Consider the following 25000-nt stretch of genomic DNA (forward strand, 5'->3'; position numbering starts at 1 on the left):
TTCCGATTGGTACGTTTCGCAGGCACCCAGGGAGAGACGCCCGGGTAAAGGTACGACCCTGAGGTCACAAGACATGTACGTGCATGATGTGTGTATGTCCATTTGCCACACCCCCGCCTCCTTCCATTATCGTCCAGAGAGCAGGAGAATGCACCTTTGTTTCGCACAGGAGCCCAGGCCAGGAGCTCAGAGTATGTGTGTGTGTGTGTTTGGCGGGGGGGGGGAACTAGACCATGTGAGGCAGGCCATTGTTACACGATATCAGACGGTATCTGAGTCTTTGGTCACAAGACACACAGGAGGGTAGAATGAGGGGGAGGAGGGGCTCGGACGCGGAGTTGCTTTGCAAACAACGGCACACTCACTTTATAGTGCGTCTCTCATAAAAAAAATATAGGACAAAGCCCCACAGCGATAAGGGGAGAAGGAGTGACTCAAGGGCAAAGTTTGCTGCAGCCCAGAGCAGTTATTGCAAGGAAAAGAACAGGAAGTAGAGAAAGGAGAGAAAACTAATTGAAGTGGTGGTGGTGGGGACGGAGGTTGCGAGGCAGTTGAGAGAGATAGGGGCACAATGTAAAGGTAATAGTGTTTGTTGCGTGTTTACTGAACTTCCCGCCCTGAAATAGTGTTTACATTCATGTGAGCACGGCGTTGGCTACTGCATATCTCCATAGCCCTGCACGCCCCCAGCTTCCCGATCATTACTGTCCTGCGCCTTGCCTCATTTTACACAAACGTTTACCCTCCCCTGATTTGCATGAGAGCATAGGTTAACAGAACAGCATACATGGTCAAAACGCCATTTACAAAACAGCACGTACTATCAAAACCAAGAGCTCCTGTCTAGCTCAACTGGTAGAGCTCTGTAATTACACTGCCGGTGTTAGGGGTCAGATTCCCAAAGGATCGGAAAAAAAAATGTATACACTCAGTAATTCGTCCGACGCTTTGAATAAACTTTTCAAATGATGACATCCATTTGTTTGTGATGCAATTTCTGTGATACATTAAAGGTTCTTCTGATCCCCAGAAAGCTCACCTCCTCCGTTCTTGTAGCAGAGGTAGGGGAAACGCCACACGTTGCCCAGGCCCACGGCGAAGCCCACGCAGGACATGATGAAGTCCATCTGACGAGTCCACGTCTCTCTCTCCACCTCTGGCAGCGCCGAGCCGGCCACCGTGCCGGGTCCTGCCGCCACCACCACCGTTGTGCCATCCTGGCTCTGGGGTGGGAGCACCCCCCCACCCTCCTCTGCACCCCCAGCAGTCCCTCCACCAGGAACGGGCACGAGGGCCCGAGCCGACCCGTCTTCGGGCTCGTCTTCAGGTGGTATGCCAACCTCCAACTGGGTGAGGCCGATGTCATCTACACAGACGGGACGGGACAGGACGGGGTAGGGAGAGGGAAAGATGGAGAAAGAACGCATCGTGAAGGAGAATGGATGAAACATATATGCAAACATTGCACCAAATAATGTGTTTTCAAAAAATCAAAAAACAAACTCATTATTATCACACTCATACATGTCTGTTTTCTTCTACTGGATATCTGAAAAACAAAGGTTCAGCAATCAGGGGACCAGCATGTTTGTGACGTGCACAAGAATTGAAAAAGAAATAAAGGCACATCCACAAGTTATTCAACTAACTAGTATCAGTGATTAGCGCTACTTTGAGACCTCTATTGCAGTGATGATAGCAATTGACATCGAGATAGAGATCTAGACAGTGAAAGTGAGAGAGAGGAGCACCAGGTGACTTAGTGTGCGTGTGGTTGTGTGGGTGTGCATGTGTTTTTTTGTTTTTCTGTGTGTGCGTGTGTGTGCATGTGTGTTTGCGTTAGTGTGTGTCTTGGGTTCACTGCAAGGACAGCATAGGTAGCAGCTTCAGGATACTGTTTGGATCAAAACTGCACATGAAACTATATCTGATCTATTGTTGTGAATGGGGGATTTCCATACCCACTTTGACATGGAAGCAGAATTCCATTTCAGTCATTTTCCAATCATATATGTGGCAACACTGTCGTCGGTGAGTCAGAGATGCTCCCACATCTTAGCTCTGTCTCTCTCTGTCCCTTTCTCTCTCGCTCTCTCAGTCTCTCTCTCTCTCTCCCTCTCTGTCTGTCTCTCCCTCTCTTGCCCGGACAAAGTGATTTGTGTGCTGCGGTAGAATACAGCAAGCGACATTCGAAAGGTGTCCAGGCTAGCTCTTTCGTCACGTACACAAGCAGCCATGCTCCGAATCATGCACAAAATCATTCATTTCATTAATGAATATTGGTAATGTTGAAGTCAAACACAGACACACACACACACACACACACACACACACACACACACACACACACACACACAAACACATCACGCATGAACACAGAATGTGTAACTTTATCATTCATAACAATGTCGGCCACTGTGACTGATGAAAGCAAAGCAGTTTCATCCGGATTGAAGCAGTCTAGGAGGGCTGGAGGGTATGTAAGTAGATGGTGTGTTTGGCTTGAGATGGCATTGGAGACACTTTACAAGGAGTGGTGAGGGCTCTAGATCAATTTAGGAGCAGGTGGACAGCCCAAACATTCAGTCAGGTTCAATCATTGAAATGTAAATACAGGATGTCTGTTAATTTGGTTAGTTCAAGTGGTTACTATAGTTTGCCTTGTCATGGTCTACATGTCAAACAGTAATAACTTTGTTGAATTAAAAACAAAAAAGTATTCAATGAAGATTCCTTATCTGGTACCTGTTTGATCAAACCACGGAGCCTACTTATAAACTAATATGTGATCAATCATTAAAATGAATTGGTTTACACTTCCTATAACATGAAAATTGCCTCAAATGGTTTCAGCATGGTTCATCATGTTTCATGTTTCTCCAATGCCTTTAGTGGTGCCATCAAGAAATTGCATATTGAGAGGCAGACATTCGTAATATATCTATACACTATACAACAAAATGCAGAGTGCAGCAGGTGTAAGGCCGGTGTTCGGCAGTAAGTTTGAGTCAGGATGAGAGTGCTTCGCCATGGATAACAACAGTAGCCTATTGGAAACCAGTGAAGAGGAATACGTGCTAAGGGGGGAGGGGGGGTATATACAGATAGCCCACTGTGACAAAAATAAAACATTAGCATTTTATTATATTTACGATCTCACTTACCTTTGGTGTTATCTTCCACTTCTGGGGACATAATGTTTGAAAAGCAGCACAGATTTTGTGTGTTGACCGATAGTCAGGTCTGTATGAGCTAGTCCTATGCTGAAGCCAGGCGCCGGTGTTAGATCAAATTAACGTGGCCAGCTAATGCCCCCAAATAGCTGCAGTTCTCCAGATCTTTACTCTCTTTATTTGGTCGATTTGGGACTTCGTCTGCTGGTACAAAATCGTAGTTGTTGTATTAACAGGTTTAATTAAAATACTCGACAAGAGATGGAATTTTACAAATCGCCGCAGTGGGACGTTGTGAGGATTCAGAAGCAGTCGACGAAGCACTTGAAGGTAAGCCTGAAGAATCTCATGGATGACAGTTAGATGAATAAGATAACACGCCTAAAGGGGATCGCTCTTTTGTCTGTTCTTTTCCAGAAGCCTGAAGACCTACGATGATGCCAATATATTGTCCTTCGCCGGGTTCTTCTGAGTCAGACGGAGAATGTGATCGCGGTTTTGGCTCCGGGCACTGAAACGGTTGGTACTGAGGGACGCCCCCCTCCCCTTGGTGAAATAGCGGAGACGTGATTGGCTGTCTGGTGGCGTCTGAGCCGCATCAGCAACAAAAGCATCAGGAGCGGAGCACGTAGCCCACAGAACACAGCCTCTGCAACCGAGAGCCATCACGACACAGAACATGAGCTCGCCCTGGAACTCCGGTCTTAAAAGGCATATGAAACCGAAGCAAATGTTCCTTCAATAACTTACGGGGCTAAGTTGCATCAAGCCCTCATTGGTTGAAGTGAGAATCTTAAAACATTTTTATTTGGATATAATTACGGCGATTAATATATTTCATAACTGATGTTCATTTATTCGTTTTTTAGATTATATATTGTAGCCTACCAGCATCAAGGATGCGTGTGTTTACCCTCAACGGATCAAGACAGACAACCACGAAAGCACTGGCACATCTCCCGAATGAGCGATGTCCACAAATCGACCAGCTCAAAGGATAGTGATGTATTGTCCTCTTGGAAATGCAAACATTTCTGAGATTAGGGAGCCATGGGGTCTTGCACATTACATTAAGCGACATCTTGTGGAAAACTATATGTATTGACCCCCAATGACAGGTGGACCCAATTTACTAATACATTTCACGAACGGGCAAATAACGAACCAATAAAATATTTTTTAATGCATATATTATATAGATGAATTTAAAACAAATGCAGTGTATGAAATAAATAACAGTTCAATGCAACATACAATTTAGTGCAACAGAATCAGAATGTCATACATATAGCATGTACTCTGTAATCATAAATATTCAAACAGTTGTAATAAATAACATTAAAATAAATATAAAGATAAATAACCGATAACCAAATAAATACAATTTTTAATGCGAAAAATCACAATTATGCATAATACCGAATTGCTGACTCCAGACTAAATGTTAGGATGTAAATTAAATTAATTAAATGTAGTCTTGGTCAAGACGTTTTGCCTTAGTATAGTATAGAAAAAGTTCATTGATAAAACAGTATAAGTAATATTTGGACTACTCAGATACAACATCTCAAACAGTTCCCATTGGAAGAAATTCATACATAAATTGTGATACGATATGGCTCATGTAGGCTTTTATTCTGCCTGATAAAAATCATAACTTTGCAATGGAATTAAAATTCAAGTAAAGCTAAATACCTATTCCCTATTGTCTCTGCATCCTAATTACCTGGAAAACCGTGGCAAAGATGGTCGGGTAATTACATATTTTGACTCACCGACTATAAACAAATAATAAAAAAACCACACAAACTCACAAACTCTCTCTACAGAGTGATCACAGAAACATTATTATTCAGAACCGTTGTGCTGCAGGATGAGGTTGCTTGGGGTTCTATTCATTTTTAAGTGGAAAGATCATAAAGCCGAATAAGATGTTGCTCTCGGTTCAATTTCAGCGACTGACTTTGCCCGCCTGGTTATAGGTCCTGGTGGACTCTCAGAGAACCCCCTGGCTATAGGTCCTGGTGGACTCTCAGAGACAGCCTGGCTATAGGTTCTGGTGGACCCTCAGAGACCCCCCTGGCTATAGGTCCTGGTGGAGCTCACTGTGGGAGAGAGGATGGTAGCTCTCCTCTCGGCCAGACTTGGCTGTCTGTTCGTTGGACACGAGCCGCTGATAGCGGGCCTGCCGCTGGTGATCCGGGTCCACGTTCACCCAACTGTTGGCCACCCACTTCTCCCCGAGCATGACCGGGCAACCCCCGTGGAGGGAGTACTCGTCTACCTCACCCATCCATCCTGAACACAGGAACATAAGACGGGACAACCAATCAGCTTTTAGTGTTATGGATGAATGAATTGACCAACAACACCAGTACATGAGACCCAAACTAAACCACAGAGGTTTTGGGTCTCGGTCCACACAGAGGAATATACCAGGTTAGCTAGTTCCCAAACACAATTATCTGAACATGTATGCATGCGTATGAAAGGTATACATAAATACATGGGAGAAGGATTTCAAGATTTAAACAAGATGACAAAGATAATTAAGGGAGCATACTGAAGTATCATTCCGATCCCCGTCTCTCCTCTGCATATTATGATCATTCTCTGCTGCAGGGTTATGTCCAAGATAAGCATCTGCGAAATGACTAAAGGCAAGTGCACTGTTCAGAGGCTCTTTCATGAACACAGAACACTCCTGCCAACTGCTAATGGTATTCCCCAGTTTTGGCAAATCCACAATTATTCCCAAATAAGTGCTCTCCCCTGCGGTGTGTGTGTACGTGTATATGTACTGGTACACGAATATGTGTGGGTGTGTTTGTATCCGTCGGTGACCTCACCTCGTCCGTCGGAGAGGTGGTTGTACCACAGCAGAGCCGTCCCAGCGGTGGGCTTCACGCGGAGGTTCCCCCGTTCACACGTGGCCCTGGTGTCTGTGAGGTCCGTCCCGTCCTGGACCAGTGCCTATGGAGGAAAACAATTAATGAATTCTGCCCCACGAGTAAACATAACAGCCGTCAAGGCTCTTGTTCTTCTGTTATGGAACACAACATTCGCTTTGATTGGTTACGGAGATAACGCTGGTCAAGGTTGCTGAATTGTCTGGTTGTTTATCATCAGCCTGAGGGTGGGTGTGTGTGTGCGTGTGCGTGTGTGTGTGTGTAGCCTCGTGAAGGTGCACATCGCTTATGTGCACCTTTCAAACAAAACAACCTTACACAACAGAAGAATTAAGGACCATGATTTAACCTGCCAACATGTTGTGGATCATTTCTGCAGACAGTGAAAAAAAAAAATAGACAAGCTGAGGGTGGGGTTCTCAAATCACGTTAATTTGTCGACATCATCTTGTAATGATAGTAGATCCCCAAACTGGGTCCCTGGAGAGACATTGTCACGTTTCAGATCCAAAAGAAAGGTTGGTGAAATAGCTCAGGTGCCTCCGGGGAGCTACTCGACGCAGAACATCAGCTCACTCTTCAGCCTCAGCAGTGTTACCCACCTCCTGCTCGTAGGTGCGATTATCCGCCACTGGAAAGGTGGTCTCCCCTCCTTCCACCACAGAGTTCAGGTACACCATGACTGTGAGGTACCTGCAGAGGAATTCAAAGTGAACAGCTTCCCAACATAGGCTCCTATCTGGCCAACACTTTGCATCATGATTTGCATTAAGTAAATCCAGTTGTTTACAATAATGGCTCAGTTGGCTTTATTTGTCTCATTAATTTGGTCAATGGGCTCATATAAAGTAGGCCAAGCATTGAACAACATACCTTATCCTTGGCCTTTAGACCATGCCGCTATGCGGACATAGCTATATCTATTTATATGGCTTTATCTATTCTATATCTATGCAAAGAGCACAAATGACAAGATGACAAATGTATCATCTAGTCAGTTTTTAATTTATTAATAATAAAACACACCTGCATTTGATCTCTGTGAGAGTGGATGTGTTCCCAGCAAGCCGCGTGTGTGCACAGGTGGTCTCCGAGTGGGCCGGGCTGCTGTCGTGGTGGGCGTTGCTAAAACCCCCTTGCTCGTAGCGAATCACCTGCAGCGGCTCGCTAAATTCTACCAATGGCGAGGGCAAACGCGCCAGGCGGGTGACCCTGTGCAAACATCAAAACATAGAAAATGAGTAGAGAAGCACTGCATATAAAGAGATGCTTGGGCTATGACAGGCTGTTTGTAGAGAGCTATGTCTTGATTTTGACGTACCTGTTCCTTAGTGAGTGCAGGACGTGGTGGGACCCGGGGCCTTGGTACATCCGGGTGTGTTTGCTTCTACGTTGGAAGTGACCCTGGAGGGTGGAGCTACGCTGCTTGGCAGGGTGCTTGAAAATGTCGAACACGAGCCTGAAGTCCTCCAGTGTGAGAGCGCCTGTCGGGACAACCAGGAAAATGGATTTTGAACTAGCACAGAAGAACCTAAATTAACTTTTGATTGGATTGATGGATGTTAATCCGTACTCCTATTATTAGCCTAAAAGGAGTAAAATATTCCAAGACTAACCATTACGGCAAATACCAAATAGTAGTAGAAGTAGCTTAAAAGATTGAGTTTTGTGCTTTACAGTAGAAGTGACGGACAGCCTTTTTGACAGAAAAAAATCTAAAACTGAACTGTACACTATTACTACTGGTCCCAGCTAAAACAATGACCTTGGGGGGGCAGAAAGGATCTAGAAAAAGGAATGTTTATGAATGGGAAAGGAGGAGTTGGATGGGGTGGGGGTTTGTCTGGTGGATTTTTAATCAGAGATGATGAGGTGCATCCGGAGCAGGAAGAGGACAGCCACTGGCATTAGACTAAACAAACAAACAAACAGCAATTGACTACACACAAGACCCCACCAGCCTCCCACACACAGACAGAGACAGACACACAGACGCACCTGCCTGCTGGGCCTCCAGACCGGTGAGGATTTGCCGCAGGTTGTCTGGGCTCAGCCAAGTCCCGTCTTGAGAGCGGGAGTGACTTACAATCTGGAGAACACACATATCAGAGTTACATTTCAACAGAATCTCTAAATAGAATCCCGAGATTTGATTCGATATTACATTTCCCACAGAGCATGCAATTTTTCACATATTTTTAATCTACTAATATACTTGTGACACAGTAATGTAGCAATTTATGGCCGACTTGCTATAATTCTGTGCGCGCGTGCGTGCGCTTACTTCCTGCTTCTGCAGCAGCCCGTCCTGGTCCAGGTCCAGCAGGCTGAAGACCTCGTCGGTGGTGAGAACCAGGAGGGGCTGGCCTGGCTCCTGCTGCTCCCCGCCACAGGAGGCGGTTGTCTGGCTCTCCGTCAGGCCCTTGAGCTGAGCCAACTGCACCACCACGCGGCACTCCTCCTCAGACAGGAAGCCAGGGATCTCTGACACAGGAGAGAAACAGGGAAACACAACCTGCAGAGTGAGGATGCGGGCATTCTTCTGCTGCTTAACTATTTAGCAGATGCTTTTAGTCAAAGAAAGCACGCGTGAAACCCAGTACCCTTTGGTTCAAAGCCCCCTAAGCGGCTTCACTATCCTTTACACTTTTTAAAATGTAATCAATATAGCTAATTTGTGTGATCATAATTTTTATCTAGTAGCAACACTGAGGCGTTTGGCTGCTTTGTCTGTCTGTCTGTTGGACTGAGTTAGATTGCTGTGAGTTTTGACTTAGGTACCTCATGACAAAGACATAGCACTGATAAAAGGCTCCTGTTAGAATGACAACAGAGAGCTATCAGTCAACCCGAGATTAGAAAATAAACCTTGAGAAATCCAATACATCAAAAGGCACGGATATCAAGATAAGATTTGTCACTGACAAAGATTATCCGTCGCTTCACAATCACACAATGAAGATGAGAACAGGCTCCCATAGCAGGTAATATCATCTCTGGTTATAACCGAAACCAAACCGGGCAAGAAACAGAAATGGATGGGCGAATTCAAAATAAATAAATGAATAAATAGATAATGGCCCTTCTTTTCTCTGCCATTTACAAATCAAGCACATCATATGAGATTCCAAAGGAATCTACATAATTATTTTCATGAGCGATGCATATACGCTGAACGATCACTCAGTGGCTGAGACGATCAACCACTAAATCCTCCAAAATTAGTTTGATGTGCTTTTTTTAACTAAATCGATGAATTAACAGTTTTTCACATGCTCAAATGCTTTTGAGAGTTTGACTAGTGTATTACTAATTAAGTGATTAGGTTTTGAAAGAAAGTAGAATAAACCAAAATCGTAACCCAACAGTGTATACCCGCTCCAATTGTTAATGTAAAAGGATTTATTTTCAGGTTTTTTTTTATCAACAGAGTTGATAAATTAATATTTATATTTAACTGTGTGAACACAAACCCAAGCACTGATGTCCTTCCACACAGCAATTGCTTAGGCTTGAGTTTACATTCAGGCTATACAACGCAGCTCAGCACTATGGGCGTATTATAGGACTACCGTAACTAGACTAATAAAACAATATTTTTCTTACATGAGAATCACTGCGGCACTTTCCAACGCAACAATGTTCTCCCATGACAAATCATTTCACAATTAATCACGAAACAATGACCATAAAAACATTACTACTAACTTACTAACCAACTACTAACATAATAACGTGCATTCCAATGCGCCCATGCTTCCAAACCATTGCAATGCTCAAACCCTGTAGACTCAGGGCTCTTCACGGCACCATGTACTGTTTGAGCCAATGTTAATTCAGCAGAAACCTTAAGTGATTGTAGATATGTTGATAGAACATAATAAGTACTCTGCTTGTCCCCCGGGAGACATTAGTGTTGTTGGAGGCCTCTTGACACCTTTAATAAGCCAGGGTACCCATGTTCAGGCAGCATTAATTTTACCCAAGAGACATGAGTTGTGGTCGCTTATGCGTTTTCCAGTGTTCGGTATACAAATTGTCGTTAACACATAAAGCTCTGAAAACAAGTCAAGGGAGCCTCAAAGTCTCCCACTCTACCCAACTGTCACCGCAGTTGCTCACCCAACACCTGGAGGAGAATCAGACCTCCTAGATCCCATGTCTTTGTTCTATAAAGTTTAATCAGACTTACTCAAAACCACATCTAAATATCAAGACCAAGTTCTTTCCATTCCTTTTTTTATTTTCCTAACCCTAACCTTAACCCAAAACCATCTCTCCCCATCTTCTTCTCACAGATAGGAGGCAACCAGCATGTTGGTGTTCTGTATAACGTTAACATTCGTCCGTGGTGAACGGATCACAAGGACAGCTCCAAGTACGTCAGTTCACACCTGGCATTAGAATGTGTCTCGAGTTTCCATTGTGATCTGATCTCCCTTCCCGCTCTATATGCAAACAAAAACATAGAGTTTCAGTTTTTCGCAAAGACCAAATGCGTGGTGGACTTCAACCGGCTAGAGGCCGCAATGCACTTCCATGTGCCTGATCTGCCGGAAATGAAAGGAAGAAATAATCAAAACACATACTTGGCTAAACAAATCGCCCAAGAAGTTTAACCCACTCATAGAATATCTCTATAGGCTTTTCCTAATGTTAAGAAACTGTGGACGAAGCCAGCTTACGCCATTTGTAGTGTATGTTACAATTGAGTCACACTTTATTAATTCCCATTGTCAGGCAGACCTCATTACTCTAGAAAGTTGGTTTGAATGAATGGGACTCACTGAAACCGCCAACATGCCACCATCCCTCCCGCTCCCTCCCTCTTCTCTTTCTCCCCCTGGAAAGGAATTGACCTGCTTGTTTGTTCAGGAAATAAGTCACGGTTCACAGCAGGACAACACAAAAGACTTCTGTGTGCTGCACGCAACAAACACCTGCACAATGGCACGGATGACCCTCCTACTTCATCGAACCCTGCCCCGTTCTCCAGTTCTAATTAATATAGTGCCACTGTAAACACAGTAAGCAGATCTGCCATGACTGTTTACCAATCTTAGCTGTATTATGCATATAGATGTAAGTTCATCTTTGAGAATTAGTGATTGAACACAAAACTAGGAGAAGCTCGTTAGAGAGAAACTGGGCTGGCGATAGCGATACTGTAGCCTGTGGCTAGCGGGGGAGGGGAACCAGGACAGAGTTTGGGGAATGTTGTTGGGGACTCGAGTCATATCCCAGTGGCTTCCTCAGCTCAAAGGGCAGGAATATGGTTGCAGAAATAGTTATGGGTGCAATAATGATGATCGCAACACCATAATCTTTATGCAATATCCTATTTATACTAGTCTCTCAACAGTCACACTCTTATATATAATATATTAAGGGGATACCCGGGCTCAAGCCCTCCCTTTGTATCCAACTGTCCCCTTATTGTTACCCACGCCCCCCATTACCCTTTTCTATGCAAATGTCATCAACGCCCACTATATAAATACACCTAATCTGCCAGTCCCTCCCACATTGTCACAGAGAATATCGGCAGCGTTTCGGAGACTTCAGGATCTTTTACCCCTTCAACTTGTGCTGTCGGGATGACTACTGTGCATCTTCCTCACTTCAGATCCAGGAAAACCACACTTTTGACCCGTCACCTCCTTCTCCTTCTTCTGCTGCTGCTCATTGGGTCCGGAGGGGCTCTGGGTGGCGCTGGAGGCAGGAGAAGAGCCGAGGGGAGGACGAGGACCGGCTCCAGGGGTGGGAGCAGGTCTAGCGGACACCGACGGGCCCACACCGGAGCCGGCAAAGAAACAGGACTCGAGGACGTGGACGCTTTTAGATCGGCAGCCGGAGAAGGAGTTGGAGGAGGGGAGGCCAGAGCCTGGGCTGAAACCGACACTGCGGCCGATACCGTGGGTGGATCTATGACCGCAGTCGGTGGAGGACTGTGGGAGCCCCCCAGCTCCTCTCGCTGCGTCCCCATCCCCCCCAGCATGGCCCTGTGCCGGGGCATCGGCTATGACACCATGCGGACGCCCAACCTGCTGGCCCACGAGTCCCCCGGTGAGGCCGTGCAGCAGAGCGCCAGCTGGTTGCCCCTGCTTGCGCGGGAGTGCCACTCCGACGCCCGCTTCTTCCTCTGCTCTCTCTTCGCACCCATTTGCCTCGACAGGTGACAGGTTTTTGTTTTGATCTCTTCTTTTTTTAATTCTGAGTTTGGTCATTGTTGTCATTACCGTCGTACTGAAGATATGCCACCCCTATCACCAAAATAAATGGTCTATGTTAAATGGAAAAACAAAAAGCCCACACTCTTGTTAAAATGTAGCAAATGAAAAAAGACAACATATTGCTCTTCACAGAATATGTGCCAAGCGCCCCTGCTGTGTGCAGGGGCGCTTGGCACATATTCTTTGGTTTTTAAATGTTGATTTTTAAAACTATGTTGATTTTTAAAACTGAAATGATTCATTGCTGAACACATTCCCTTGAATTTTGTCAGGTTTGTATTCCCCTGCCGAAGTTTGTGCGAGTCTGTGCGGGACAGCTGCGCACCGATCATGGCCTGCTACGGTTACCCCTGGCCGAGTATTCTGCGCTGTGACCAATTTCCTGCAGACCACCTCATGTGCATCTCATCCATCACAAACACCAGTGTTGAAGCTGGGGGACGCAGAGGTGTGTGTGACACACACACACACACACACACACACACACACCACACACACACACACACACACACACACACACACACACACACACACACACACACACACACACACACACACACACACACACACACACACCTTGATTATCTCATATAGCTGTGATTTTATCTACTTTCAGTCCCTCAGGCAAGCTGTCGGGATTGTGAGCTGGAAGTGGCTTCTTCTGCTAAGGATACCTTGGACACATTTTGCAGGAATGACTTTGGTGAGCCGCGCTATATGTACCGTGTTCTTGTGACAGTAGCCTGGACTTTAAAGCAAATGACTAGATCTGTTTATCCTTATGCTATGGTCTCTTAATCCCCCCACCCCCTTCTAGTGGTTAAACTGCGTTTGATACGGCTCAAGTTCAGCGCCACAAGTTTGGCCCAGTTCTCCCTGGGCTCAAAGCTGGAGGTTCTGAAGCACGGACCCCTGATGGGCGGACAGATCCGCTCCCGCATCCAACAGTGGCTGGAGAGAGACGCCACGTGCGTCGGGAACATGTCGCGGCACCAGTCTGGCGGGGGCACCTTCCTGGTGACGGGGACGGTGCACGGGGAACGCTTGGTGGTCACCAAGGCGTTCGCCTGGCTGAAACGCCACAAGAACCTAGTGGCCGCCGTGCGCAAATGGAAACGTCACCAGTGCAAGAGCTAAGTGGTGTGTTTAAGCTACAGAAGATAGGGTGAGGAACAGCGGACACCCCCAGGACCTGTAAATAGGTACGGTCAAAGATATCTTGTGGTCAGCTCCAACCACATCACCACGACGTCACCTCTTTTTTCTGATCTTATTAAGCGACGTCAAAATGTACAAGATGAAGTCAGTCTGAGACAGGGGGTCTTAGATATTTCAAATATTGGGTGGGAGCTCATTCAGTGAATGAGAAAATTCCAAAGGTTTGCTGAAAATGTATGTATGTGTATATATATACATATATAAAACATGTTAATATATATTATAGGCCATTGACGTATTTTGTAATGTTAACCTAAATTGTTCATTCATTCAAACGATGTTCTATGATCTACGTATGATTTATTTGATATTCGACGGTGAGTATATGTTGTATGTTATGTTGTGGGTAAGATGTGGAGACATTCTAGAATAAACCAGTATTTACAATGTCCTTACCAAAGAGCAGAGGCTTCAGGCTGAGAGTTTTCATCTCATGAGTTTTCTCAGGCATAAGAGACACACGTTGAACATGGCCAACCTAAACATGCAGAAAGAAAAACGTCATTGACAACAAAGTCATCAGCATCCTTTTTTAGACTAATGATAACATTGATTTTAGTGGGCAATAATTTATAGAAACTCCAAACACACAACCGCTAAGATGTTCAAACCACTCACTCGTATTCCTTCAATGCGGGGGAGACTGTAACTTTGGCGGTATTTGTTCATTTCGAGGACTTGGTCCGGGGGGGCAGCATGGGGCAAGGGGCTTCCATCCTCGGCAACGGTCTCCGTGGGAGACCCGTCTACACTAGCAAGATCACCCGGGCCGTTGTTGTAGTGGACGTAGAGGAGGAGCGCAATGACATTTAAAATGTAGACATGGAAGAAGACCATGACCACGACGAAATAGGCCCGAGAGCACACATTGCTCTTCTGGATATGGAGTCGTTCCCGGGCAGGCAGGGTGGGACGGTACGGGGGCACGTAGGGCGAAGAGGCATCGCCGCTACCACCGAAGTCTCCTCCTTCCTCCTCCTCCTCTTGTGCTACATCTTCCTGAGGTTCTCCCATCCTGACAATGTTCCACTGTTATGCACTGACTGGTTTAATAATAATAATAAATGCACCGACTGTAATGCACTAACGTTCGCTACTTTGGATTAGGGTCATTGTTGTATCATGTGGTTTTCTGAAAGCTACAATGTGGATGTGTATTGTCTAACGTGAGGAAGGTCTATCTTAGCTAGCCAATAACAACTGTCGTGATTAAATAGCCTCACTACGCACTAACACCGCTAACCGCACTGGACAGATATGATCCCCCTTTGTGTTCCTCGGACCATCACCGATGCTCGGAATAATAATCCAGGGATAGGTCGATAGGTTTCGCAGGCGAATTAGCGACTCGCTCATCCTCAGTGTTGCCTCGCCTTTCCAGATGTCCGCTGCCCATGACAACCCGCAAAACAACACGAAGGCGCCTGCGCCAACGAGAGCTTTTAAAGAGTGGCCTTCCAATACGCATCCCCCTAGCGCCCCCTAGCGCCTTGGTGTTTTATTTCATTGATTAAAGGAATGCAGGCGGTCTTCTGTATTTATATGTTTTTGTTCAATTGTACTCATTGCACTTAATTCACAAATAATTGTACGTTGCATGAAAAAGAGGGAAAGGGAACAGAGAGGCCTTTCAATTCGTACAATCGCTCAATCCCCCCCAAAGGTGTGGCATTTTATAGCATACACAAAAGTATGGAAAGCTGTTTATCGTATTGATTGCACATCATGTTCAAAGAAAGATACATGACATGACCAAAGGGGGAAGGAGTACATCAAATGTGATTCGCAATCACATGTTATGTAGGCTACTCCTGGTGATATACGTGGGTGATTTGAATATTTCTTGTCTCCCCTCTTTTTTTTAAAAGATGTGCATGAGTAACCCAAAAATTCCCTCAAGGGGTTCTCGACTGCTTCTCCTAAATGTAAACATAAAGGCATAAAGACAATGAAAAAAATAACACTTTACATACAACATAAAAAGAGGAATAAAACATGATGCATTCAAAATAAGTAAATAACTCAAGAGATAAAATAAATAACGTGATAGATACAAAATAAATGAGAACTAAAAAGAAAAAAAAAAGATTTGAATGTCCCAGGTTTACTAAAATCATATATGCAAACAATATTTCCATATGTTCCGTTTGCTATTCATGTTTGCGGTGCTGAGTTAATGAAACCACGATAGGGATTGATACAACCACCGACTGAACGAAGTCCACGCGGTGGCGGTAAAGACCACGCGGCGGACTCCCCTGGCGCAGATCTGCTTTGTCATTGAAACAGTCCGGGCATAGAAGGGACGTCAGCTTGTGCATGTACTGTCACATTCCGCAAACCAATTAAACAGTATGCCTATCTTTCCTAATTCTTCTGATTAGACTTTATCAAGCAAGAGCGCTCAAGTTCAACCACTTCATTCAAGGCGAACAATAGGCTACGCTATCGAGTGGTTCATCGTCATTATACTAAACTAACATGGTGACGTTAGTTTGTTGCCATAAACAGTACAATAGAAGGCTTGTTCCCATTTCCAACTCAGACACTATAATGATAATACAATTTTGATCAAATTGGAAACATATATATCAAAGCATTCAAATTATGATATATCATAAAGCTACGGTAGGCCTAGGCTATGATGTAATATTTCCGTAATGCATTAGTAATAGGCTACAAGAAGCAATAGGAATTGTATTCCAATGTGCGTTTTAGATTTGGAGCACAACTTCAATAATGAGTTGAAATTAAACTAATTTGCCATGTGATATTATTCTCTAAAAGCTATCCATCCGACACACACACACACACACACACACACACACACACACGCACACGCACACGCACGCGCACACACACACACACACACACACACACACACACACACACACACACACACACACACACACCCCTTGCGGTGTTTTCCGGGATCACGCCACCGCTTCCACTTGGGATCCATAGCGATATGGCTGATCACCGGACGGGACGGCGTTGTCAGCATAAGCCAACAAATCATGCAGTAAAGGTCGAAAACAACGAACTCATTGAGAAAGCGGGACACTAGAGCACACCACGTATGAAGGGACACGATTTAACCGTTACCAACAGGGCGAAATATTCTGTTAAATAGCCAACTACTTAAACGAACTTGTCGCAGTGGATACAAACGTGCCGGATTACCATACAGAAGTGGAACAATAGTCTCCTGCATCCAAACCTCTCACCAGGTTAGTGCGACTGCTGCAACGGGTCCTATCTCCGCGTACCGCAATGATAATGTAATGACATTGGTGTAAACGGGACCACGGGAGCAGACGGGAAGACATATTTTAAGGTTAGTCTCTTACCTGAACATTCAGGTGTCGCCGTCTCTCAGGTTTGTGGTCTTGATTCGAGAGAAAAAAACATCACAACGTTTGAAACGCTTGCAGAAGCTCCCATCTGTAGGCTACCTCATTAGAAAGTCTGAGACGTAGACCCAACACGAACTCCTCAAACATCACGATACGTCAACGCCATCGCAATATGGTAGAACACACATGTTAGTAGACTGCACCGATCGTTTAAACGAGCGTTTATCCGATGAAGTCTCCTCCCCCGGAGGGGTGCTGTTTAACTTTTGTTTGCGCCGTCCCGGCTCTCCTTTCCCGGATGCCTGCGCCAGGAAAACACGGGGAGAGGGACGAACCAGAACCGGAGGCCTGACTTCCCCGGTCCCCTGCTCCGTATTTTGGCTCATTTATTCATCAAGACACAAGAGTACAGTCGAGATTAAATGCGCTTTGTGCTATCAAGCGATTTTTCAGGGCTATCAATTCTCCGGATATGTCAGCGATTGAGTAGTTCGCCTACGGGACAGTCCGGCAGTGTTGTAATCTAGTCAATACATGATTGTAGGCCTATGTATGGATAGATTTATGTCCGAAATTGTAAATAAATTCGTTTTTCCGTCCATTTTCCCCACTGCGTCATGGCCTATTTGCAGAATACATTATTTCGATAAAGGTTTTACTATTTCCCAGTGAGAATGCTCATCTAAGTTGTTATAATAATATACAAGTCTAATATTATTATTATTATTATTATCATTATTATTAATAATAATAATAATAATAATAATTAAAAACGTCATTGTTGAACTTGGTCTCATCGGCGCAGGTTTATACCAAATCATAAGTTGAATTGATTAGGCTAGTTAGGCTTCCACAAGGCAGTTAAACAATACCATTTATTGTAATGGTTGATACAGAGTCCAACCTCTTTAAAATTCTTCATTTATCTTGGAAAGTATCCTACTCGTGATTCAATAATCATAATAGTGATTCTTTGTTGATGCTTGAAAGTAGACTTGTATTATTAGGCATACTATAAGATGCTCCTATTCGTTTTTCCTCTCCGTGTAGGTTTTCACTCAATATCATGTGTAGACTAGGTCTACACAAGTCAGTTAGAAAATGCTAAGGAGGAGCTGAAGGCTCATTAGTGAATAGACTTTGAGTATACAGTACTGTGTGTTTAGATGATTCTGTAGTGAGGCAGATTTCTGTGTTACTCAATTACTCATGCATCCTCAAGCCTGAGTGGGGCTTGAAGTGGGATTGTCCATTCTATCACTGTGTGTGTGTGTGTGTGTGTGTGTGTGTGTGTGTGTGTGTGTGTGTGTGTGTGTGTGTGTGTGTGTGTGTGTGTGTGTGTGTGTGTGTGTGTGTGTGTGCGTATGTGCGTGCGTGTGCGTTTGTTTGTGTATGTCTGCGTGTGTGCGCATGTGTGCGCATGTGTGTCTCTGTGTGTTTTGTGTGTAATGTGCATTTCACATGAGTAAGACGAAGTATGTAAAGGTCCTTCGGTTCATTTATTGCTTTACTGCAGAAAGAATTTCCTCAGCTAGCCTAGCAAGGCTAACGTGCTGCAGTTCCCTATGTGCAATCAAAGGCCAAACACAGGGACTGTTCATAATAGGCACATAAAAGCTCAATGAAAGACACAGGTAGCGGAGAAGATGCTTCTTCTTTTCTTCTTCGCTGTTTTCTCTGAGGAACTGCTGTTCCCGGTCCGGGCCGGGAACCTAGCAACCCCAATGGTGTGTGTCTTGAATAAATCAGACTTTCAGACTCTAAGTTCCTCATCCGTCCTTCTCAGGGGTGTGAAAGTGCCAGACTTCTGACTACACCACTCTACCTCCATGCCAATACACAGCTACACACACATACACACACACACACACACACACACACACACATGCAAACCACAATCCAACCAAACACAACCCATCACACACAATGACGGATGCACACATATAAAACAAAATACACACACACACAGACACACACAGACACACACAGACACACACACACACACACACACACACACACACACACACACACACACACACACACACACACACACACACACACACACACACACACACACACACACACACACAAACACTCACTCACATGCACACACACACACACAATGACTTTCACTTCCAAGTATTTTATTCTGTAGTGCAAATTGGAAAATTACATGCGTCAGTTTAAGTGAAGCAAAGCAATGTATTGTCCGTCCACATAGCTGTAACATTTGTGTTCCAGCTTTTAAGTGACAGAAGTCTGTAGGCTTATATATCCTTGTTTGAGTTACAGCAGACGTTACTGTGCAAATTCTGCTCATTATTTTGTGGGAATTGCCTGCCAGAGACCAGGCTAGCTATTGGCTCCCGGTTAGCTGTTTGTATTCTGTTAGCTGTAGTGTCCTGGTTGATTTATTGGGATAAGGTTTGCCTGTCTGGGCCAGGTTGTCTTTGGAGGTCTGTGGTTTGGGTGATCTGTTTATTTCACATGGTATGGGTAGTGGGATGGTAACCTGATGGAACCTTCTGATAGTGGTTGTTCTGATTATTTGCTGGACTATGGTTAGTTGAAGGGGTATGGTCAACCGTTGAGGTCTGGTTATTCGATGCCGTATTTATTGTTATCTTTTTTGAATATGTTTAATTCTTGGGGTATGTCTTTGTTTTGGCGTCAGTTTATTTCGTGGGGCATGGTTATCATTTTGGAACTGTTTATTTCTTGGGTTATCTGCTGTTGTTACCAGGTTAGGTATTGTATAACCGAAAGGCCCTCCACAAGGCCAAGTCCATTTGCACGAGGCATTTGGTAACACACAAATTAATGCATGCAAACATACACAAACACGCACACACACGGTCATGCACAAAAGGGTTAAAAAACCCTTTCCAATAACTATGGCTGTCATAACCATGTAACTAATCTTTACTCAAGTACAATTTATTTCTACTGTAGTCGAACAAACTAGGCGAAAAAATCCAAATAACCATTAATAATAATATAACAACAAAACTGAAACATAGAAACGCCTGCTGAGTTTCTATCCATTAACCTAGTTTCTAACTTAAATAATTTTGTAACTTTATTTAAGGATAACTATATTCTGTTTAGCAATTATTAAGAAGCAGGAAATGTATAGGTTTATACATAGTAAATCAACGTGTCCCCCCTGAAGAGACACTGTAATGAGATTCATATTGTGTTGTTCTTCATGCTAATTCAATACAGAGAGAAGGGCGACTGTGAAATTACTCATTATGAAGTGTGTGTGTGTGTGTGTTTGTGTGTGTGCACTACAACGGACCCTATGCAGCCATGCACACTCTCGGCAGATTGAGTGGTTGGCCACTCCAGCACCTGTTTATCCTAGTAATACGGTCTAAGCAGTGTGTTATTCCGTAGCGTCTCCCAAGTCATTTGCTCCCGTTAAATTCCTGGATGACTGTGAGGTCAGGGCTGCTTTTCTAGCGATTGCTTTACAAACCCTGATAGATTAGGGTAGGAGGACGGTATGCAAATGTTGGGGGAGGGAGATGTGTTGCCTACTGATAATCCACACTTAACGGATAGTCGCAAGACCGAAACGAATGAAACCCCCCCTGACCCCCCTTCCCTCATATCCCCCCCTCCACATATGTTCATCTCTTCTCAAAGTCCCTTATCTCTTGAGTTCTGTCAGTAACGGCGCTGGGGGCCACAGTCTGTGGTCCGCCTTAACGTTCACCGACACAGAGACAACACGGTGAGCCTATAAAATAGGTTTCCACGCTCATCCTCTCCAAACGTAGAGAACCTAAGAGCCCAGCTGTGCTGAGCAGGAAGAGTCGGGGGGTTTTGAACCCTTGCTCGTCTTTAATGGGCCCGCGAGGCTGAAGGGATGAATGGCTTTTGTTAGAACCTCCAAGATTGGACACAAAGAGCAAGGCATGGGGTATGTGTGTGTGTGTGTGTGTGTGTGTGTGTGTGTGTGTGTGTGTGTGTGTGTGTGTGTGTGTGGGTGTGTGGGTGGGTGGGTGGGTGGGTGCATTCACTGCGTGCACGTCAGCTGCCTCGCCCCGCAGGGTTAGATAGATGGAGAGGGATGTTGACTTGAGACAGAAATATCCTGCCATGCAGGGCTCCTCCTCCAGCCAGAGGAGGCACACTGGGAACAGGGAGCTCCAGCACTCAGGCACAAGCACAGCCACGCATGCCAATACAGCGACTTACCAAGTGGGTGCTAAACACCGGTAGTGGATGAGGTGTCATTACACACACACACACGCACACACACACACACACACACACGCACGCACGCACGCACGCACGCACGCACGCACGCACGCACGCACGCACGCACGCACGCACGCACGCACGCACGCACACACACACACAAGCACACATACTAACAATGTGAAGCGATTTCGGTACCTTGAAAAGCGCTATATAAATGCAGTCAATTATTAGGTGTCAAGCACCAAAGGTGTTGTTTGCCTATTGTAGATTTCTTTAGTATTATTATTATTTTTATACAAGGAGAGCCGGTTACACACACAGGATCACACATACACTCACAAAGTGACCATTTTAAATTAAGATACATGCTAAGTGTATTCTACCGAAATATGACTAATAATGATGGTACAGTGACATAATAGAACCAATAGACATTATGACACGGCTAATAAGTATGGCAGTGATACTATGGCGGATGTACCAAGGTTGCTGTTCTGAGGTTTGCAATATATGTCAACTTTCAAGAATGTCAACTTTTGAGATCGGTATGCCATTCCTTTAAAATGAAGAATGTAATATGTACCCAATCCAGTGGGGCCAGTTTGGGTGTTGAATAAAATCATATAGGTTTACAAAAGCATTGTATGCACCTAGACGTTTGAAATTTTTCAAGTCTCCACATTTAAACAACCATAATATTTGAATGAGGAGATATTGTCTTAAAATACACACACACACACACACAAATATCGTATATTGTCAAATGATCCATATGTAGGCCTATCTCTCTGAGACATGCTACGTGTTGTTGTCATCAGCAAATTGAAGCTTCAGTTTCCACACCACCAACTCAAAATAAATATCTGCGGGAAGAAGGAATTATTGTCATGTGTCAATCACAGCTGTTCCGGGACAGTTACTGCTGTGTGAGTCCTCTGGGGGGAAGCCTCCATCTGCCTTTATACTCCATTCTTCCTAATTTTTGTCTTGTCTCCTTCCACGCCGGTATTAGTCTCTCCATCTGTCTGCCTGTCTTTCTTGCTGAAAAGCTGGATCTTGGGCTGTGTGTCCAGGGAGTATGCACTGCAGTGGGTTTGCATGCACATGAACATCGCTTATTCAAAACAGGAGAGGGACAAGAGGCAGTTATGTCAGAAAATATAAAATATATTCTTTACAAGGTGTTTTTACAACATTACTCTCAAATGGTGACCCCGGTTTGAAATAGACCTATTCTACATGAGATTGATGGCATACCCAGCATCATACTGTTGGAATGTGTTAATTCAATGTATATTTCAGACGTGTTACAATGGTGAATTTCTTTGTGTGAAACAATATAAAAACAGTAAAACCCAAAAGTGTGACAACACATGCCGTTGCTACGGTATACTCAGCATCTACTGGCTCTACATCTACAGTGTTACTGATGACCACAGGAGCTGCAATGATGTCAGTGGTGGCTGACAAAGATAATCATAGGCCTACATAAATGATAATGGTAATCAGACATGATGATGCTGATTATGGTTGTCTCTCTCTATCTCTCTCTCCCTCTCTCACCCTCTCTCTCTCGCTCTGTCTCTCTGTCACTCTCTCTGTCTCCACTTCTCTCTCTCTGTCCCCCGCGCTCTCTGTCACCCTCCCTCTCTCTCTCTCTCTCTCTCTCTCTCTCTCTCTCTCTCTCTCTCTCTCTCTCTCTCTCCCTCTCTCACCCTCTCTCTCTCGCTCTGTCTCTCTGTCACTCTCTCTGTCTCCCCTTCTCTCTCTCTGTCCCCCGCGCTCTCTGTCACCCTCCCTCTCTCTCTCTCTCTCCCCCTCTGCCCCCTAGGGCTGTGGGGCTGCCCGCCCGCCCAGCCAGGCTGCTGAGAAGATGGACAGGATGAAGATAATCAAGCGGAGGCTGTCCATGTCTCTACGCAGCGCTCGGCCCGTCGATGAGACCCTCTCCGAGCTGGCCGAGCAGATTAACCTGGAAGAGCCCCCCGTAGCCAGGGACAACGGTGAGAAACGCACACACACACACATTATGGAGACATGCATCATGCACGCACACACGTGCACACACACACATACAGGAAAGCACATGCACACACATAGGCAAGCACACGCACACACACACACACACACACACACACACACACACACACACACACACACACACACACACACACACACACACACACACACACACACACACACACACACATGTGCAAACACACACACAAACACACAGCTCTGAACAAGAGTCACTTTCATGTGTATATACATACACACATGCACGAACACACACACACGCACACGAACACACACGTAAACGAACACACAGATCTTAACAGGAGCACTCCCTTACACACGCACACGGAAATAAATACACTCACACAAACACACACGCACACACAGCCACACACACACACACACACAGATCTTTACAGGGGCTATCTAACAAACTGGCGCCATGCTATCCATCGTCATCTCCACCACATCCATATCAGCATCATTCAACTCATTCTCATTTCTCCGTCACAAGGGTGTTCGGCCACACCTTCACATTCACAGGGTCCTACGGGTGCCGAGACCTGGGCACAGCAAGATTAGAGGGGACATTTTCGTCGTACTTACTTATCGACCCACATGTAAATTACTGTGTCCCCTGCCTCCACATAAGCCACAGAAGCCTGAATAAAGTGGATGGTTGCTCTAAGAAGCCCTTGGACTGGTATGTGCCACCTGCTGGCTTCTTGCAGGACTGCAGGCCTGGTTGCATAGAATGAAGAGAGCTACTTCAGCCAAGAGGCAAAGTGTGTGTGTGTGTGTGTGTGTGTGTGTGTGTGTGTGTGTGTGTGTGTGTGTGTGTGTGTGTGTGTGTGTGTGTGTGTGTGTGTGTGTGTGTGTGTGTGTGTGTGTGTGTGTGTGTGTGTGTGTCAGCCCTGTTGGAGACTAAAACCAGGTCAGAACAAAGATGCCAGGGGAGCTCCCTCATTAGCTGATAAAGACCGAGCGAAAGAACGATGAGAGCAAGGGACAGAGTGACAGAGTGAGCCAAGTGGCAGAGTGAGCAAATGTCAGTGAGTGAGTGAGATGAGGTTCAAATATATCAGCGCCTTGTGTTATATTTATTCCTCAGAGGATACCGGGAACATCTATACGGTACCCTTCAAGTACCTTGCAATGTCATTTCTAGAGCATGCACCCAGAGAAAAAGAGTGGGTGAAGAACCAGAACAAGGGAGTGAGTGCAATAGGGAGCAAGTGGCAAGATAAGATCAAGGAAGTGACTCACAGATTGGAAGGAACCATATTAAACTTTAACTAGTGGTGCGTTTCTCGTGTGCCGTGCCCACTTTACTGTGCGTTTCCCTCTCCCCGTCTCGTTCCCGGTGGCCCGGAATAGCAGTGGGCTGAGTCACGGGTTGCTGAATGTCTTTCCCACGTCTGCCACAGGTGATAATTAGCGGCAGGATTTGCTCCGTCATACCCCACTTCCGCACCGAAACACAGGTCTGTCCCGCAGCTTTTAGAAAGCTGTTATCGAAGCTCTCGTACCTCAACGTTGTACCGGCCGTGCATCCATGTGTATCATCACATCCAAGAACCGAGTCAGGAGGCCCGCTTAGCACACACTCGGGGTGAGCGGAGGCTATATATACGAACCTCAGTGGGCACTCACATTCAGCAACCCACACCGGTATGGTACCGGCCAACACGCAGAGCACCAAAGCCGGCCCAAGTTCAACCCACGCAGGCTGACCCCTTTCCTGCCGCTGAAATACAAGGGGCTTAACCCCGAACCAGTTCCTTGATGAGAAAGGCAGTATCAGGGTCTAAGATCCCCCCAAGGACGTTGAAGGGTTGAAGGACGGTCAATGGATTAGGAGGCCCCTTTGTGAAGAGCTCAAC

The 25000-nt window shown here is 45.3% G+C and overlaps 4 protein-coding genes across 11 annotated transcripts in view; 2 read left to right on the forward strand and 2 right to left on the reverse strand.

Annotated features, from left to right (window-relative positions):
• The window catches only part of si:ch211-117c9.5 (sodium- and chloride-dependent creatine transporter 1), an 18558-nt gene extending 14798 nt beyond the window's left edge, over nt 1–3760 (reverse strand). The window contains exons 1-3 of one of the 2 annotated variants that reach the window (XM_030364421.1): nt 3165–3750; nt 1525–1549; nt 1040–1366 (exon numbers count right to left, since the gene is read on the reverse strand). In XM_030364421.1, coding sequence (XP_030220281.1) covers nt 1040–1127 — 88 coding nt within the window. In that variant the 5' untranslated portion in view covers nt 1128–1366; nt 1525–1549; nt 3165–3750. Of the gene's footprint in view, nt 1–1039; nt 1367–1524; nt 1550–3164 lie in introns of both variants that reach the window. The other variant, XM_030364413.1, reaches the window with a different exon arrangement.
• Nucleotides 3761–4330: 570 nt separating this feature from the next.
• Nucleotides 4331–15230, reverse strand: LOC115549340 (transmembrane prolyl 4-hydroxylase). The gene is made up of 9 exons (XM_030364505.1): nt 14152–15230; nt 13930–14011; nt 8367–8566; nt 8081–8171; nt 7404–7566; nt 7109–7294; nt 6685–6775; nt 6023–6146; nt 4331–5471 (listed from the first exon to the last, which is right to left on the reverse strand). The coding sequence occupies exons 1-9, from the start codon at nt 14545–14547 to the stop codon at nt 5257–5259; spliced, it is 1548 nt and encodes a 515-aa protein (XP_030220365.1). The 5' UTR covers nt 14548–15230; the 3' UTR covers nt 4331–5256.
• LOC115549349 (secreted frizzled-related protein 5) lies at nt 11621–13933 on the forward strand. The gene is made up of 4 exons (XM_030364506.1): nt 11621–12257; nt 12588–12763; nt 12932–13018; nt 13133–13933. The coding sequence occupies exons 1-4, from the start codon at nt 11680–11682 to the stop codon at nt 13450–13452; spliced, it is 1161 nt and encodes a 386-aa protein (XP_030220366.1). The 5' UTR covers nt 11621–11679; the 3' UTR covers nt 13453–13933.
• A 1196-nt stretch (nt 15231–16426) lies between the features above and the next one.
• LOC115549295 (cyclin-dependent kinase 16) overlaps nt 16427–25000 on the forward strand; it is a 40406-nt gene continuing 31832 nt past the window's right edge. For 3 of the 7 annotated variants that reach the window (XR_003977737.1, XM_030364432.1, XM_030364452.1), the window contains exons 1-2: nt 16427–16763; nt 22933–23104. Coding sequence is in view for 6 of the 7 variants with exons in the window: in XM_030364432.1 (XP_030220292.1) it covers nt 22975–23104 (130 nt within the window). In the remaining variant the exon portion in view is untranslated. Of the gene's footprint in view, nt 16871–22932; nt 23105–25000 lie in introns of all 7 variants that reach the window. The other 4 variants (XM_030364439.1, XM_030364459.1, XM_030364483.1 and 1 more) reach the window with 4 other exon arrangements.

The sequence above is a fragment of the Gadus morhua genome, chromosome 1 (assembly GCF_902167405.1).
Source record: "Gadus morhua chromosome 1, gadMor3.0, whole genome shotgun sequence".
Lineage (NCBI taxonomy): Eukaryota > Metazoa > Chordata > Actinopteri > Gadiformes > Gadidae > Gadus > Gadus morhua.